The sequence below is a fragment of the Dendropsophus ebraccatus genome, chromosome 12, assembly GCF_027789765.1.
Source record: "Dendropsophus ebraccatus isolate aDenEbr1 chromosome 12, aDenEbr1.pat, whole genome shotgun sequence".
NCBI classification, from domain to species: domain Eukaryota; kingdom Metazoa; phylum Chordata; class Amphibia; order Anura; family Hylidae; genus Dendropsophus; species Dendropsophus ebraccatus.
The window spans coordinates 24,667,920-24,686,545 of NC_091465.1; the positions used below are offsets into that span (position 1 = coordinate 24,667,920).

The 18,626-nt window shown below is 44.9% G+C and overlaps 1 protein-coding gene across 1 annotated transcript in view; it reads left to right on the top strand.

The window, feature by feature from the left end:
• Positions 1–271: 271 nt before the first annotated feature.
• The window catches only part of SSU72 (SSU72 homolog, RNA polymerase II CTD phosphatase), a 35,393-nt gene continuing 17,038 nt past the window's right edge, over positions 272–18,626 (top strand). The window contains exons 1-2 of the mRNA XM_069947975.1: positions 272–480; positions 7,723–7,866. Of these exons, the coding sequence (XP_069804076.1) occupies positions 401–480; positions 7,723–7,866 (224 nt within the window). The 5' untranslated portion in view covers positions 272–400. The remainder of the gene's footprint in view (positions 481–7,722; positions 7,867–18,626) is intronic.

Sequence of the window (18,626 nt, forward strand, 5' to 3'; positions counted from 1 at the left end):
GTTGTCACCTCACTTTCTCAGCCAATGTGGCTGCCAGTCCATATAGCTGTAGTGACATGCTGGGAGTTGTAGTACCTTAGCAGTAGTACAGTGTTATCCAAATTATAGTTCTTCAGCTGTAACTAAACCAATTACATTGCTATTGCATGCTGGGATATGTAGTTTCTCACCAAGTCGGGTCACAACTTCCGGTGGGCACATGACGCACACACCGCCTGCCCCGCCCCTGGTGACGTTTTTCGTCGTCACTTCCGCTCCCGCCTCCCCGGGCGCCATTTTAGTTCCTGTGGTGTCGGTCGTAGGCGGAAGTGCCGCCATCTAGTAGCCGCGGCTGTGGTGGAGCCGTCTTTGACGTGTGCGGCCTTTGTGGAGCTCGCTAGACGCCTCATAGCGCAGTACAATGCCGTCCACACCGCTCCGTGTAGCCGTGGTGTGCTCCAGCAACCAGAACCGCAGCATGGAGGCGCACAATATCCTGAGGTAAAAACCGCAGCGGACGGGCGCGGCGTCAGAGGCCTCCCCTATATACACATACAGGGCTCGGGGCAAAACCGCAGCCATATGTACGTCCAGGTGTGAACAGGAGTGATTGTATTATCGTGGCGTCCTGTATATGCTCCCAGGGTAGCGGGGCCTGTAGGTGTCCCACCCGAGAGAGCACCAGATGGGATGGGTGGCGCACCGTTGCCATGGTAACTGTATGGCCAGTCATGCAGGTGTCTCCATGGTAATATCTGATGGTGGGGTAGTATGTAGTAGTATAATAAGAGGAGGGGGCACAGCTTATATAAAGGTGCTGGTGAGGTGGGGGGGTTGCTTATTTTTAGATGGGCTATGCTAGAGTAGGTCTAACACGTCTACTCTCTTTCAGAAACAGCGCCACCCCTGTTCTCCGGTTGTGTGTGGTATTACACCTCTGCTCCATTCACTTGAGGGGAATTAGGCTGCAATACCCACACCCAGACTGAGGACATGAGTGGCGCTTTTTCTGGAAGAACTTGGCCATGGTTTCCGATATAAAGTATTTATTTGGCTATTGTGTTAATATTTTTAGCTGTAGCAAAATATATAATTTATAATGTGGATGTATTAAAATAATTATTTGTACAATGTCAACAGATTCTGCCCCACTTATTGCCCACTGTAGGGGCCAAGCACCATAATTCACAGCTGTACAATCATGTCAGCCCTATAATACTGTGTGTGAGAGCGGGGCCTGTATATAAGGGATGTGGGTTGGGTCTATTATAGCCAATGGTTATGTAGTGGTATATTACAGCATGCTTTATTGGCTTAACCTGGGATGTAGAGCCCGAACATAGTGTGTATCCAGGCCAAGTTATATGTATATGGTTCACAATGTAATTGTTTTAAGACCATTTTGTTCTTGGGGTGATAAGCTGCCACCACACAAGACTGGAAGCACCTCATGCTATCTTTCTGCTGTTTCCTGCATAAACAGCAGCATGGGTGCTCAGGTTGTCCTCAGGTGTGTCTGGTAATACATTTAGTTCCACCCACAACCCACAGGCAGCCATGACCCCCTCAGTCACAGTAAATCCCTCCCTGACTCGTATGCGTGAACTGGCTGCACAATGGCTAATAGTTGCAAAACCACCTCCTAAGCTTAGGACAAGAGTGATATTTTTGGAAGAGAACGACCATGTTTTTCTAAGCCCAAATAACCCCCTTAATAGGGTTGTCACAGCACAGACCCAAACATGTGAACGCTTAAAAAAAATATTATTTCCCTGGCAGCATGATAAATGATCACAATACACTTCACAATCCAGTACTACCCTGAAAGCCAATATGGTGGCGGCTCCATCCAGGTGTAGTGAGATGCTGGGGCTTGTAGTCATTCAGAAAGTTGTCGATGGATTCATTAGACCTCAAAAGCAGCGTTCACAAACCTCTGACTCATCAGCTGTTGCGAGACTACAAGGGCTTCCCCCTTCATTGTGTGTCGGCTTTACCGTATAGTGACTCACAGCACTGGTGCCGTCACTTCTCCTCTTGTGGTTGTGTAACAGCTGGAGAGCGGCAGGTTGGTTCACAGGGGTATTGGGGAACTCTGTGGCGGAAGGAAACTGGGGACTTTTGCAGTGAGAGCAGCAACAGTTGAGCCTTTTAGTTGTAGAATTGGCCGTAATCTATCCTTATGTGTTGTATTGGTTAAAAGAAAATGGTTACAGGGATATTCAATCGGTGGGGATTGGCTGTTTCCATCAGTGCCATAGAATGGAGCAGCAGGGTGAATACTTGGCCACAGCTCCATTTAAACTCCCCAAGTGGTGGTCGCGGGTTTGGTTTCCAATGAGCAGCAGCTCTGTTTATTTCATAGCAGCCGTGCCTGGTACATATCTTTGTACAATGAAAAATAATAGTGTAGTAAACAAATTGAAGGTTTCATGTGGTGTTATCTGGTTTAGTACCTTAAGCAGGGCTTCTGTGTTCAGATAAGTGCTGTAAAGTGAGACTGAGTGTTTCCCAAAACCTTAGAGGTCAAGGGTGTTTTGGTCATTGGTATTGGTGTGCAGTTTTTTGTTTGTGTGTTTACATTATTTAATCAGATGTCTGACGTGTTAGAGGCGTATGTCAGGGACATGTGACACCCTCATGGTAGCTGGATGTGATCAGAGCCGCCTGAGTCTGTAAAGTGTCTTATGGTATAATGGTTGTAAGCAACTACGTAGGTTTCTTTCAATAAGTATGTTTTTACTGTTTGTGGTTAAAAAAACAAACTAAGTTTGTCACTTCAGTGACCCTGATTTTGTGTTCCTGGACTATAAATGGGCTTATCCCTAGATTAAAGGGGTTGGCCACCTTATTGGCATTGCTGAGTACTGAGCATACTCACATAGCAGCTGTAAACTAACCAATATGTATATAGTAAAGCATTGTGCCACCCTCATTCCACTGGCAACTGGATGGCTCTTCTGTCTGTGGCTTCCGATGCAGTACAGGTGAGGGTCCCTGTACATGGCCCGCTATGGGGCTCTGTACGGAAGCAAATAAGATTGCTTTTACAAGAATAAATGGCCTGGCCGGGCCACATGAACACTGACTATCCTTTGTGCAGCACGTCTCTTGTTTGCACAGGGAGATTTGTGGTAACAATGCATTTTGCCTCCACACAAGGCTTGTTGCCGATAACTGGTCTGTGTACAAGGGCCTTAAAGAAAATATACAAGTTTACAGAGGACCTGTCACCCCGTCTGCAGGGGCATAGCACAACCGAACCCCCCCCCATCCCCCCCCCCCTGTGGAGCCCCATATACTTGCCCCTTCCACGAAGTCCCACTCCTGGATCCGGTCCCGACATTGGAAGCCCTGCACGTGCGTTATGCTAATTACCAGAGATGAGTCCAACATCAAGAGAGATTGAATGGAGCAGTGATTCTCTATTGACGTCAGACTCATCTCTGGTAATTAGCATAACTGGGGGGACAGTTAGTGAAACTTTATTCTTCTACCTTTTTGGTGCCGATGCACTGGCCCAAACTATGCACTAGATTGCCCAGTGCCCCCAGTGTAATGCTATCCCCCTCCCCTCGGTGATGAGCCAATGTAGTAGTCCCTCCCCTTGGCGACGCCTCCATTAGTATCAAGTCTGTCCGTGTCACCAAGGGAGGAGTATACTATTACACTGGGGGGGGTCCACTTCTAGTTAGTAGTATCAGGAGTGGGGGATGTAATAGCAATAGTAGTGGGAACAGTATTGGCAGTAGTAGTATCAGGAGTGGGGTTAGTCCTTACCTGCTATACAGTAATCGTGCTTTGTGTCTCCCCTGCCCCCTGGGGCCTGCAACAGCAATCTTGTGAGTGGATGGGGGTGGGCCGTGACAAACTCCTGAGTGCAGGCGGGTGGCTATCTCGTTTGGGGGTGGGCAGCGGTTGCAATCTCCTGGGTGCGGGCGACGTGTATTGGTCACGTTTCCCTCCTTCATAAGCCATCGTATGGATAGAGCAGCCATCCAGCAGAGGATGAGGGGGCAGAGCTGCATTACACTGCAGACACGCTCAACAAACCTCATTATATGTAAGTGCAATATTTTCAAAAATGCTCGGTTTAATTTAAAACCGGTGATAGGTTTTAAAGGGTTTGTCTACACTATAGCTATTCAAGGGATAAGTAATAGCTAGCTGATCAGTGGTGGTCCTACACATCAGAGGCCACTGCCCTACAGCTGAAAAGAGTGGCAGCACTCTGTGCCCCGTACAGTGCTTATGGGATTACTGATGATAGGAGGGTACAAACCCAGGGGTTTATGGGAATGAGAAGTTGGGTGAGCCGGACAATAAGCATATACATGTCTGGGTCCTGACCCCCAACCCTGATGACAGATTTGGGTATGTTGGGCTTCAGCATGTCTGATCTTCTGTGTGTATTAGTTTCTCTTCCTTTGGAAGTAGGAATACTCCATGTGCACCGAGGGAATATATTACATGATACAGGAACTTCAAATGGATGCTTACTGTACCCCCCCCCCCCCCCCACCTCAGTCATAGCGGTATTGTTAGACATGTAGTTAGTCAGGGCCGTTCTCCAACCTAATTACAGATAGGGGTATATAATCCATATAATGTGCTTACCAGGCTATAAACAATCATTTACAAGGCTGCAGGAAGCTGCTAGAAATATACACACTGCATGTTCCTTCTATACAGCCCGATGTACAAAGAGACTGCAACCTAGTTAAAAAGATGGTTTATATGGTTCGCAGTGTTCTTTACTTTGCCTTGTAATTCACATTTATAAATCCTTACCAGGTCACTGACTCATTACGGTTACTTCAGGCTGTGTTGGCACATTGCAAGGGGAAAAACACATTTATTAAAGGATTACATTACAGTGGATGAATCACTGGCTGTTCTGCAAGAAGTTTATTTGATGGCCGCACATGCTGCAGATTTTAAAGGAGTAGACTGGCATGTTTGTGTTCTTTTTTTTATTTTTTTTTGTATTGTAGCCCGGCTGGGTTAACAAGAGTAAAAAAAAACAAACCCTGAGCTCACCTGCTGCTGCTGTACTACCTGTGCCCAGAGCCTGCTGGTCACTTTCTGGGCAACTCCAGGCATGTGCATGAATGTGGGTGGGAGTTGCCACATTCAGGCCTTTTCTAGTTAAAGGGGTTATCTAGGTCTTCAGAAATAGCACCTCTCCTGTCCTCAGTTTTGGTGTGGGGTTTTGCAGCTCTGTTTCATTGAAGTGAATGGAGGTAAATAATAATAATACGGTTCAGGGAAGAAAAAGAGCGCTGCATCTCACACCTATGGCTGATACTAGTGCCGCTAGGCTTAAATAAAAAACACATCAGAATTTTGTGTATGAATTGATCAAGCCATACTGCCCCATGTACCTCGTGCCGGTATCTGATACACATGGGTCCCTACACTAAGTCCACACCGTGCCAGTCAGTGGCCACCAACCCTGCAGGCGTGCAGAGTCAGGGAACGGGGGCCATGGGACGGCCCTGCGACCCCCATGCCCCCAATAATAATAATAGATTCCACAGCGCTTGTTAAAGGGAACCTGTCACCCCTCCGTGCCGGGGTGACAGGCTTCCGACCCTCCGCTACAGCCCCCTATACTCGCCGGGTCCCGCTTCTGGATCCAGTCGGGTCACGGAGATATCAGCCGATGCAGCCCGGTGCGCGCGCTGAGAGATGAGTCCAACGCTCATAGAGAATGACGGAGCGCTGGACTCTCCTGTCATTTTCTATGAGCGTTGGACTCATGTCTCATCTTACGTCTGCCTGCTGGAGTCCACACTGCATTTGATGTCACTTTTTATGAGTAAATAAAGAAGACAATGAAGACGCCGTCTGGTGAGGGCAGTTCCTATCTTCTTGTGATGTTGGTTATTTAGAATTCTATATTTTGAACCAACGCCACCGGGTCTCCCTTATCCATTGTGAGGCATTTGTTGCCGCAGTTAAGAAGTGCAGTGCCAACCAATCATCTGTTTTGCTACTGTGGCTTTCTCTAGTCTTGATTAACCCCTTTAAGGTGTCTGTCATTTAAAAAAAAAAAAACTTCTGACCGACTAGAGGTTGGAGGACGGCTCTACAGTAAGATGCTCTGTGTAGGAAAGAGTTAGGCTTCATAGACTTTTATTGTGGGTGCAACTCTGTCGGACCGATCTAAACTTTTGACATGTTTCTCAACATGTCAAGTTTTAAAATTATTGACACTTTGTAAAATCAATTTCATTCACAATCTGCTCTTCCCTTTTTTATATTTTGTGAAGCCAGTGAACTCATCTGACTTCATGTTTGAGGTTCACTGCTATAAAATGGATTTCTTATTCACTGTGGCTTTCCTTCAAGTCTGCTAAAATACTAGACGTGTAAATTGTCTTTAAGTACAGGATGAAATAACCTAAACCTGCTAAATGCATCTGGTTGGGTTTGCATGATCAGTAATGAACAAAAGCTGTAGTGTTCATAAAATTTAGTACGGTTGCAACCATATCTAGGCCTGGATTTATAAGGCTAATATCTTTAGGAGGATTTACTGTAAGTGATCAGTGGGGTTCCAGATTCAGAGCTGCAGCCCTTTAGGGCCCTATTCCACAGGAACGATAATCGGCCTAATAGGCCCGATTCGGCAGATTATCGTTCGGTGGAATAGAGAGAACGATCAGCCGATCGTGTCATCGGCTGATCGTTCATTTAGGGCCAGACCTAAAATCATTGTTTCCCCACCGCGCATCGCTACGTGGAATAGCGGTGGGCGACTGTCGATTTGAGAAGCACAATACATTACCTGTCAGGTCTTCTCTTCCGCTCTGTCTTTCTCCCTGGGTCCTGGGTAACTATGTCCCTGCAGCCCTCGCTCAACGTTCATCGGGCCGTGGCATATGCCCAGTAAATGAGCGGCGATCTAGCAGATCGGCGCTCGTTTACATCGTTGATCGGTCCCTGCTCGGCCCGTGGAATAGGGCTCTTAGTCTCTCCCTGCACCTTGCTGTGTGTAGAGACCTCAGCACAACTATATTCATATGCTGAAGTCCTTCTTAGGACTGTGTGATCTAGAGCACCAAGTGATCAGTAAGGGTGGGTTCATACTAAGGAATTCTCGTGGATAATATGCCATGCCCGGAATTCGTCGGCTGTCCGCACGCACGGCGGCGCCCCTCTCTGCCGACTCCATAGACACCATTCTATGGGCCTGCGTATTCCGCTATCCACCGAAGACGTGACATGTCACTACTTTCGGCGGATAGCGGAATACGCTGGCCCATAGAATGGTGTCTATGGAGCCGGCGGAAAGGCGCGCGGACAGCCGATGGAATTCCGCGGATATTATCCGCGAGAATTCCGTAGTGTGAACCCACCCTAAAGGCCTTATTCCACCAACAGATCTAACGACAGATTATCTGCCAAAGATTTGAAGTCAAACCCAGGAACAGACTATAAACAGAACAGGTCATAAAGGAAAGGTTTGATTTCAAATCTTTGGCAAATAATCTGTCGTCAGATCTGTTGGTGGAATAGGGTCTTAAGGGTGAACACGCGTACCTCCACACTGCATCAGTGCATTACATTGAAGCCAGCCAAACATTGATGTATGTTCCCCAGTCATTAGCTATAGCATGTGGTAACATGCAGTACGTGTACAATGTGTTTTGTTACAATTCATATAACCATATACTAGTGACACTTAGTCTTCATTGAATTTAACATTTGTTTATTTTTTCTTTTTGTTTCTTTCAGCAAACGGTCCTTCAATGTCCGGTCATTTGGAACAGGAACACATGTTAAACTTCCGGGCCCAGCACCAGACAAGCCAAATGTTTACGATTTCAAAACCACATATGAACAGATGTACAATGATCTTCTTAAGAAAGACAAAGAACTGTATCCCCGGGAATGCATTTTATTTAAACCAAAAAGGTTTCAACACTCAAAGGTGTAATCTATTGCATTTGCAGCTCCACTATGTGATAGTAGGAAGGTATAACCTCAGTCCTCTGGTATCACTTGGTTGTCAGGGAATTCTAATGCATGTGTTTTTATTTATTTTAAGTGTTCTTGTTTGTCGGTTAGTCATGTGCCTTAAATATTCAGACTTTGCAATGGTACCTCTACTATTCATGTGTTATGCACATGTTTTAAACCGGAGCCCTTAGGCATCAGCATGGATTATTGGTAAGGAGGGTTTTTATCAGTCTGAAAACATTAACTTGCAGTTTCATTCAGGTAAGTATGATGTATCATTTGTTAAATGACCAATACTTAGCCGATGCAATTCTTTGCATACTGTCACTGGATCTGCTGTATCTTTACCAGTGTAGTGCATCACTTGTCAGAACAGCTTTCTGGGATTATTGTGTGGTTTTTTTTTTTAATTTTTTTATGAATCTTGTGGTGCCAGCATCCATAAGGGATTACACAGGCAATACTTCTTGGGAAAGGGTTTGCATATTAAGGTCTAGATTAAAGAAAACGGTCTAGTGCCACATGTAGGTAGGTACCTTGCAAGTCAATATCCAACCCACTAAGGAGCCTTAAAACATGACTAAGAATTTCAAGCAAACAACATTCTCCTCCCAGGAGGAAAAGTTACCCATTTGTAGACAGCAGTCTGATTAGAGTGCTGCCTGAAAAGCCTTTGTCTTGACTCCTTGTGAGGCGTCGCTATGACCAGCCAAATGCAGCTGTTAGTTTATTTGGTTATTTCTACCACTATACTATGCTAGATTCAAATCGCTATTAAGGCCCTATTCCACGGAGCGATAATCATCCCGTGGAATAAAAGGCAACGATCTGTCGGCTGATCGTTGCATCGTTTCTCTTTCAAACATGTTGAAAGACAAAAGGCCAGGATAGCAGCGATCTGCTGCCGTTGTACCGCGGAATAGGAGTGGCGGCAGCAGACTGCCACTATCCTCTATGGGCTGCTAGGACGATCATCCGCTCGCTGCTGCTGTGTGAGATAGTTGTGGCAGAGAGCGAGGAACGAGGATCAAACGACCGCTAATGCTCACTGTCAGCCCGTGGACTAGAGCCTTTATATAGCTGTTGTCTTATCTGAAGCTTTTATCTATTTACTGGATTTATCCCCTGCCTACAGGATAGGGGGTAACTAGCTGATCGGTGGGAGTCCATCCATCTGGACACCCACCAATCATTGGCTTTATTCATTTCCTATGGTGCCTCCAAGCATTGCTGTATTCAGCAGTCTGGAAATTCTATAGACTATGAATGGAGCAGTGGCCTACCATGTGATTTGCTGTTCCATACACTTTATTTCTAGAAACATGTCATGCTAGGCATGTCAATTCTTTGAGTGGAGGCGCATAACACATTACATTGAGCCGGAGTCCGCGGCTGGGGTTCTGCTTGGCATTTCGGCCTGTTTTACTCAGTGTGAACGTATCCTAAAACTGTTCTCTAGACTTTGAAATAAATACCATGTTCTTTACCAGACATGGCCATTGCTGCTGGTAGGCTATATATATTATATATATTCCATTCATTGCATGATTGTTCCAGAAGAAACCTCTCTGCAAATACTCATATCATTTTTTGTGTTTCTTCACAAAATATTACAGCATGCTACTGTAGGAGGAAATGATAGTGGAAGAATTGATAAGTTTATTTTTTTTTACTGCATATGATCCTGTTAGATTTTCATTGCAGCATATAGTATTGTTACCTAAAATTTAACTCCTATTTGTTATGGCAGGTTATCGGTGGAAGAAAACCAAAATGAGTCTATCCTATTCCCTTTTGCTTCCAGTACAATATTTTGGTGAGGGTTTTTTCCTGCTTATGCTGTCATGGCAGGTCCCATCAGAGTGAAGAGGTCCCAGGGATGTCTGTTCTGGTGCTGAGGGTTTCACATTCCTCGACATTTCCAGGACAGAGAATTGTTGTAGCCCATAAATGAACAAAGATTAAATATTTTTAGGAAATAAGAATTTTTAGGGTTTATTCACATGCATAATGCAGCGTCTGAACATTCACTGCACACAACCTGTTGCTGTTACCGGAGGACTAAAGGGGGTTAATACTTGTAGAGTGTTTGAGCTGCAAGACCTTAGCCTGATTCCTGGATGAGCAAGGTAGGAATATGAAATTGGAACAGGTAAAATGCTACCTGTCACTTCTGAGTTATGTGGTACCATGTGTTTGGTACTCTGCTCTATTTCGCTCTCATGTCCACTTTTTAAAGTTTACATATAAAAACCTGATCTCTTTATTTATTTATATATAATTTTTTTTTCTTAAAAGAACAGGGTATATATCATGTATAACCATGACAAAAGCTAGCATGTAAGTAAAGGGGTACTCTGGAGACTACATTTTTTTTTTTTTTTTGGTACATACACCCTTCCATTGACTTGCAGCAGTACATAAATTGGCGGGCTCTGAGTTCCTGATTCCTCTTCTCTGTTCTTGCGCTGCCACACATCACTCTACAGACCAGGGTCCATTTTTCCCCCATGTGCTGTATATTTTTATATACATTGCACAGGGGGAGGAGTCTGCCCGACATGGATTGCAATCACCACTCACTCTGCTTCTAGCATGGTTAGGCTGCATTCACGCGTTCATGGAATGCCTGTAACAGACTCTCCCCCCTCTCTGGCAGCATCTGTGATAAGATACTGAGAGCGGGGGAACTGTACAGATATGCGCCGCGCGGCTGATTCAGCACGGTGCATATCTGTACAGAGTCCATTACAGGCATTCCACATCCGTGTTCTGTGCGGAACACTGAACGTGTGAATGTAGCCTTAGAAGTGATGGTGATCACCGCTAACTTTGCAGAGGCTGGTCACAGCGATTTTTGTAGGCAGCCTCCTTACCCCCAAACCAGAGAATAGAGCATTTGATTACCATTGGGTGCAGTCCTATGGATGTTTTCCAGGCACCTTTTAGAGCTGCATCCAACTTCTGCAGCCACTAGTAATCAAACGCCTACGCCTACAAAGATCTCTACAGATCATGTTGCCGTTGAACTCTGGGGATCCCATCAGCTGGATACACTGATTAGCTCATCTTATGGACCTATACCACATGCCAAGAGTGGGCCTCTCCCACATGTTTTTTTTTTTTTTCCCGTCTTAAACAGTCAAGGTCTGAGCATTTAAGTTTCTTTGGCAGTGCACTAGACCTCCATGCTACCCACTTGGCGATCTGCTAATAGAGCCGGTCTTAGGCAGGCTGTACTACCAGAGTGCCGATGTAATTGATCAATACCATACTGATGAGTTCTTTGCTATTGAATAAGCATATTGCAAAATGGCCCTAGAGAGACTTAATACATTATAAAAGTTTTTTAATAGGAAAATGTTTTTTTAATTTTTAAAAACACTTTGCTTCTCTTTAAATTTGGTATAGCAAAAAACAAGCCTTCATATTGCTCTGTTGATGGAGAAATAAGAGTTGTGGCTCTAAAAAGGCTGTGTCCACAGGGCCAAAACAGTCTCTCCTTAAAGTGTACCTATCATTTATAAAAAAAAAACAACTTTTGACATGTCAAAAGTTTTGATCGGCCTGGGTCTAAGTGTTCAGGCGAGCGGGGAGAAGACACGCTGCAGCACAACGACTCTTTCCTCTGAATTTAAAAAGTCATAACACCTATATAGTACTAAATGCCCCTTGTAATAAATGCAAGCCATCCAAAAATTAGGAAAATATAACAATACTTTATTCAATCACACAGAAAAACATATTAAAAAAAACATATAAAAACAAGACCTGGGAGGTGGGAGACCCCACTACTGGGGAAAAATATGATAATTTAAAATGCAAGTGCATAAATTCGGTAAACGTATATCTGGTTCCATCAGCATAAATGCATATTATAATAAGTGCAAGTGCTATATATAAATGATACAGTACTCTGAACAGAGTATGAAAATACAATAGAACGCCACTTCACATGCATGCAATAGTGTACCAATAGGAAGTTCTAAGTCCCAGTCCGCTGGCCTCCCACCTTACTCTAGCGTTGTTTCGCTTCTGACTCCTGCTCTCCCCTCCTGAATTAAAAAATAAATAAAAATTATGGGCTCCTATGGAGCTTGACTCTTAACTCCGCTCAAACTCTTGACTCTCTAACTTTGCAGCTGCGGTCCTTTTCTTGCTCTATCTCCCGATCGGTACCAGTCTGAGCATTCAGACCCAGGCCAATCAGAACGTTTGACATGTCAAGTGTTTTTTTTTTTTTTTTTTTTTTTTTTTATAAATAAAGGTAGGTACACTTTATACTTGTACCCACAATGTTTCCCCCCCAAACCGCTTGTACTTTCGGATAGCTGCTCTAAGATCTGTCCAGGGTCAGTTCGGCAGGTGATGCAGTTATTGTCCTAAAAACAACTTTTAAACTTGCAGTCCTGTGTCAAACTGGCTTGGTTGAGAGTGTGTGTGCCCAAGCCTTGCACCGCCTCTCCATCCCTCCTCCTCACCCTCTTCACCATTAGAAATGCCCCAGGCAGGATTTTTCCTATTCATCACCTGAACATTGCACAGGTGCCTTAACGATCCAGCTCATGTGCAGTGTTCCCACAGGTGATGAATAGTAGAAATGCTGCCTGGGGCATTCCTAATGAAGAGGGCAGGGAGGAGGGACTGAGAGGCGGTGCAATCCTCGGGCATACACACTAGGCCACACCAATGTGACACAGGTCTGCAAGTTTAAAAATTTATTTTTTAGGAAAGGTCTTTCATTAAAAGCAGCTATCCCACGGTACAAGCAGTTTAGGGTGGTCAAGTTGTGGCTACAGAGTTGCTTTAAAGCTTACTTTTTCATCATGTCTGCCGACTTGATCAGTGGTTAATTCCACTTGGTGGCCAGAGGTTCAGGTATCCCAGTTAAATCAGAATGGGGGCACACGCATTACCATCAGTTTGCCCATCTCCATGGATACCCGAACTTCTGGCTGTCGAGTGGAGTTCGCTATGATGGGTCAGCTGATATAATGACTGGTACGCTTTAAACTGACTTGTCATGGATGCATGGTTGTTGAGGCTTTCTTAGTCTGATTTCATGCGTACTTTGCTTTTACAGGGAATCTGTCAGCTCCCGGGCCCTTCCTAAGGTGCTGACAGTGTGCTGTAGCTGGCAGTCCCCTAGTGGGCATGGTGACTCTGCACAATTCACTGCATGGAAAATTACCAAATCTCACATCTCCTACTGTACTGAAGAGGCAAAGAGGAGTTGTTTGTTCCACACTCTGGCACGCCTCACCACTCCTTCCTCCTCCCTCCTCTTGATAAGTTATCAATGGTGCCCAGCCTCTTGCTTGCTCAGCTGTCAGCCAGTGTCTTTGATTGCAGATCAGTGCTCTATAGGCAGTTTGTCTGAAGAAACTGTAGGGGCTGTGGTCTAGGGGTAACACCTGCCAGCAGTTTGGTCCTTGATGAACACAAAATAGGTGTGGTTCCCCCCCCCCCCCCCCCCCTCCTTTTTTTTTTTTTTTTTTTTTTTTTTTTTTCAATATTGTATGATTTTTAAGGCTATTGGTGCGTTTACACAGACAGATTTATCTGACAGATCTTTAAAGCCAAAACCAGGAGCAGATTATAAACAGGGATCAGGTCATAAAGGAAAGCCTGAGATTTCTCCTCTTTTTAAATCCATTCCTGGCTTTGGCTTCCAAAATCTGTCAGATAAATCTTTCTGTGTAAACGCACCCTATGTTCACACAGTATTTTTTGTCAGTATTTTGCAACCAAAACCAGGAGTCAATTGAACACTCAACAATGTTCAAACACTGTTGAAATTGAATGGCAAATTTAGTTATTTTAAAACAACTGCTGATATTTGCCATTAAATGATTGCCATCTGCTCAATTCCAACAGTGTTTCTATAGCTTTCTATGTTTTCGATACACTCCTGATTTTGGTTGCAAAAATACTGTGTGTGAACATAGCCTTAAATTATAAAATAATGAGGAAAAAAAGAAAAATAAAGACCTTTTTTATTTCATTTCCATCTGGGGATTTGAACCAGAGAATGAACTGCTGGCAGGTCTCTAGACAGGTAAGCCATCCCTAGACCACAGCTTTAATACATTTGGGCCGAGAGATTCAACTATATCTGAGGTTTTCTTTCAGACATAAACTGCCTACAAAGGACTGATCTGCAATCTAAGACACTGGCTGAGAGCTGAGCGAGCAGGAGGCTGGGCAGCATTGATTATTTATAAAGAGGAGGGAGAGGTGTGATAGAGTGTGGTATAAACAACTCCTCTTTGCCTCTTCAGTACAGTAGGAGATGTGAGATTGTACATAATCCACTGCACAGAAAATTACCAAAAGTCACTAGGGGACTGCCAGCTCCAGCACACTGTCAGCACCTTATGCCCCTATTCCACGAGTCGTTTGGAGGAGCAAACGAGCGCTATTAGCGCTCGTTTGCTCCTCGTTCCTCGCTCGCTGCCACCGCTATTCAACGCGGCATCAGCGAGCGGGTGTGTGCGGGAGGGGCGGCGGGGAGCTGCTGGGGGGGCTGCCTGGGGGATCGCTGATCGTCCGGGCAGCCCATAGGATATAGCAGCATCTGCTGCCGACGGTCCTATTCAACGGAGCGACGGCAGCAGATCGCTGCTATATCAGTCGCTTGTTTTTCAACATGTTGAAAAACAAGCGACTGCAACGATCAGCCGACATGAACGATGTCGGCTGATTGTTGCACTCTATTCCACGGGACGAATATCGTTCGTAGCGGCCGTTATCGGCCGAATACGAACGATATTGCTCCTCTAAACGACCCGTGGAATAGGGCCTTTAGTTGGGGCCCAGGAGCTGACAGATTCCCTTTTAAAGAGTGAGTCCTCCAGTGTAGAGATCCTCCTTGGATGCAAATGCCCCGTTAAGTAAATCCCACCCCCTGTGCGCACTATCCACACTTAGTTGCTTGATTAACATCCACTAGACTTTAGTTTCAACTTTAGCAGCAGAGTAGTGTTAGGCATCCCTAGGAATCAAACACTTGAGCAGACCTGTCAAAGTGTTTGGGTTTGGCAACATTATCCGAACCTGAACACTTAACACTACTGCTAAAAACTGAGCTTCTCCCAGTGGTCTGATAGACTGGTCTGCACTTGGGCTTTCGACAGTTCACACAAGCCACAAAGGCAGTTGGAAGGAGCTTGGAGAACTGCATGTGATGAGCATGATTTATGGAGCACTCATGCAGGATTTCATCTCAGTATGTAAAGTTTAAAGTAATCTCTTGTGGATGTCAATCAAGCAGCTGGCGGCTGATAGGAGTAAGTACAGGGGCATTGCACGCAGAGTGTTTGGATACAAGTCCAGCTATGTAAATCCAAAGGGAGCACCTTCTGGGCTTTTGAAGCTCATTTCCATAATAAAGCGATTTCACCGCTGGAAGGCTCAACCTGTAAAAGTACAGTGTGTATGAAATCGGACTGAGAATCTTATACAACCATAAACATGGTTTAACCACCTTTTAATTCTGTGACTGGTTTGCTTTAAATGGAATAAGTCAGCTGCACATCATGTTCCAAACTGCTGCCACTGTTAGACAGATATGAAAGGTACCGTGTGTCTCCTTGACATAACAGCTATCTGTGCTTCCAGGATGTAGAAAATTGCTTTTATTATATAGTAACCCCAGAAGTGCAGCAAGCTGTAACATCTCCTTATCCCTCCCATTCCTGATCCTGCCTGGGACTCCGCTTCCAGGTGTCAGTCAGGCATCTTGCAGATATTCAGATACTTGGAAAATCCTCTGTGACGACTTGTACCAGTGAGTAAAAGCATTTCTCTACACTGTGGAAGCGCAGCTGGATATATGGAAGGTACCATGTGTATCCTTGTCCTGTTAAACAATATCCGAAGTTTGGAACATCAATTACAGCTGATGTATTCACTTTAAAGCAGTAGGCCACATAACAGATTATGAGAAGGGTCCATCTTGGAAGTAGCCATAGTGTTTAGCAGGGGACTGGAAGACTTCACAGGGGGAGCGAACGGCCCACTGGTTTGTTGGCATATAATACTGATGTCCGAATATCCAGTAATGTAGTGAAGCCTGAACAGTTGGCTTGTAATGAGCAGGGAATATGTCCACAAATAACATGGGCCTAAAAGCACTAATGCATGTGGGTTTTGTTTTTTTTGTAATGCAGTGCACCTTAGGCTGTTAGAGAACTATGTGCAGGTTCTTGTGTTTGCCTATTTTAGTGGGGGGGCCATGTATGGCTTACCTGACTTCTTGAAATCCTTTTCTTTCCTATGTCTCTCTTAATGCAGTTCCCATTATACTCTGGCTTTGCAGGAGTCTCATCACAGCTCTGTCTTTTATCCGAACGCACCAAGTGATAAATCCGTTACCTAGTACTTCTGTCCTCAAATGTGCTCCAGAGCCTCTGTATTTCTATGTGCCGCAGTCTCCCCTGCCTTCTGCTGCTCCTAAACACAAGATCGAGCCGTGTCAATTTGCATCCTGTAGAATACATGAGATTCAGCTAGGGATGGTCCGATTCTGCCGAGGTTCGGGTTCGTACGAACCTGAACTCTCGGCAATGATGCCCGCTCCGTGCAGTTGGTGGATACAGCCGGAGGACCACCTGGAAAACTGGGATACAGCCTATATACCAGAGACCACATGAGTCAGGGGAGTTTTAGAACTGCGACTAATTATTAAAGGAACTCTCCTACTATATGGCTACATTCCTGGCAGTAATGAGCTCTTTAGCCACACTTTTTATAGGGGAACTAGGAGCTTGGTTGGAAGGGAATTTCCCTTGGTTATGTGGATTTCCAGGAAATAGCCAAGTTCTGCTATTGACCCACAGTGGCCCATACATTAGTACGTGCTAACGGGCCTGTAGGGACTTTGTGGCACTGTACTGGGATTACACACAGCTCTGTGGTGTAAATGAGCGACAGACATATACTGGTGCTGTCTAACCTTATTTCTATGGATTGCATTGTTGCCTCTACTAGAGAATATCTTCCACGTATAACGCTCCTTATGTAGTAGTACAATCACAGGGGACAACCTCCTGCATCCAGTCTGAGAGGCTTTATTAGGGTTTTATATTGAACGAAGGTTTGTATAGAATACACTGTACAACTTTCTGGACCGCATTATTTGGAAATTGAGCATCTTTTATTTTCATCACGTAATGGATCCGGCACTGCTGCACATTTTGCCTTTTTAATGGAGCAGCAGGACAGATGTGCCTAACGCTGATGTGAACAAGCCTTTCACATCAAACTGCATATCTAGCAGTCTCTCATCATTTCTCTTGCGCACAAGACTGTGCACCACTTGTCTCTGCCCTGCAGACAAAATCGACATGGTGCATATTTGGGATCCACATCACATCTGAACTTCAAAACAATTATTATGCTAAATTTTTGTAAGTCCCCTGGCATTTCTGCCACCTTCAACCTGACCCAAGGGGAAAAAAATAGAAACAGAAGGTTGTCGGCAGAAAAAGACCATCTGGTCCATGTAGTCTGCCATTTTTTATTCTTAGGATAGATATGTTTACCCCAGGCAGGTTTAAATTCAGTTGTTATAGATTTACCTACCACATCTGCGGAGTTTTTTTTCCAAGCATCTACTACTATTTCAGTACACTAAATTTCTTGTTACTGATCTTCCCCGCTAATTTTTCACTGACTGTCACTTTTCGCGGCTTTTTTTCTGATGTTTTATGCTACAGACCCTCCACACCACTACGGCTGCTGAGTGGGGCTGACACCTCACGATCTGGGGGACCATGAATCACAACAGGGTACAGCGGACCCCTGCGCTAGAGCTGGGGAGGTAGGTGCATGTGAAGTGCAGCCACCTCATTTGAAGAAGAAAATTTTGCAGATGCCGGACTTCTCCTAGAATGAGGAGGGAGAGGACGTCCCTGATGCGTGATTCTCCTCCATCTCTGTGTTGGTGAGAAAAGCCGTACCCTCACATAATAGTCTGAGGAATGCAGTGAGCTCAGTCTCCCTGCTCCGTGTCGTGATTGATTGGTCACAGTCTGGACACTCAGACCTGCACTGATCAAAACTTTTGACAGATCTGACATGTCCATTTTGTTTTGACAGTGCCTCATTTAAGGCTGTCTGAGTGAGATCACTACTCTTAAATCCTTCTCTTCTGAAGTCTTTGCCAAAAGAGAACAACTGATATAATACTTGGATAGAGGATTCCTTCTCCCCAAGTGCATTATCTTACATTTGGTAACATTGAACTGCAGTTTCCATTGTTTGGACCACTTATCTAGTAAACAGAAATAAATTTTCCATATTACGGACACCTTTAGGAATATCAACCCGATACACACTTATGTAAAAAGACAAACCTTACCTACCAAACCTTCTCCTATGTCACTTACTTGCATATCAAAAAGAGAACCCAGCACAGACCCTTGTGGCACATGATTTGTATTATCTGTGGGGTCCAGGTGGTGAGACTTCAGCCACCAGGGCTTCTGACATATCAGAAGTTTGTGTACAGCGATGGCAGCTTGGTGGCTGCAGATGACACTGACCACTACCCCGACCTAATGCTACTACGGCCCCGTTCCCACTGAGCAAAGCTAGCGGAATTCCGCGACGGAATTGTCCGCCGCGGAATGCCGTTAGCCTCCTGCTCATAATGGGAGTCTATGGGAGGCGCGTGC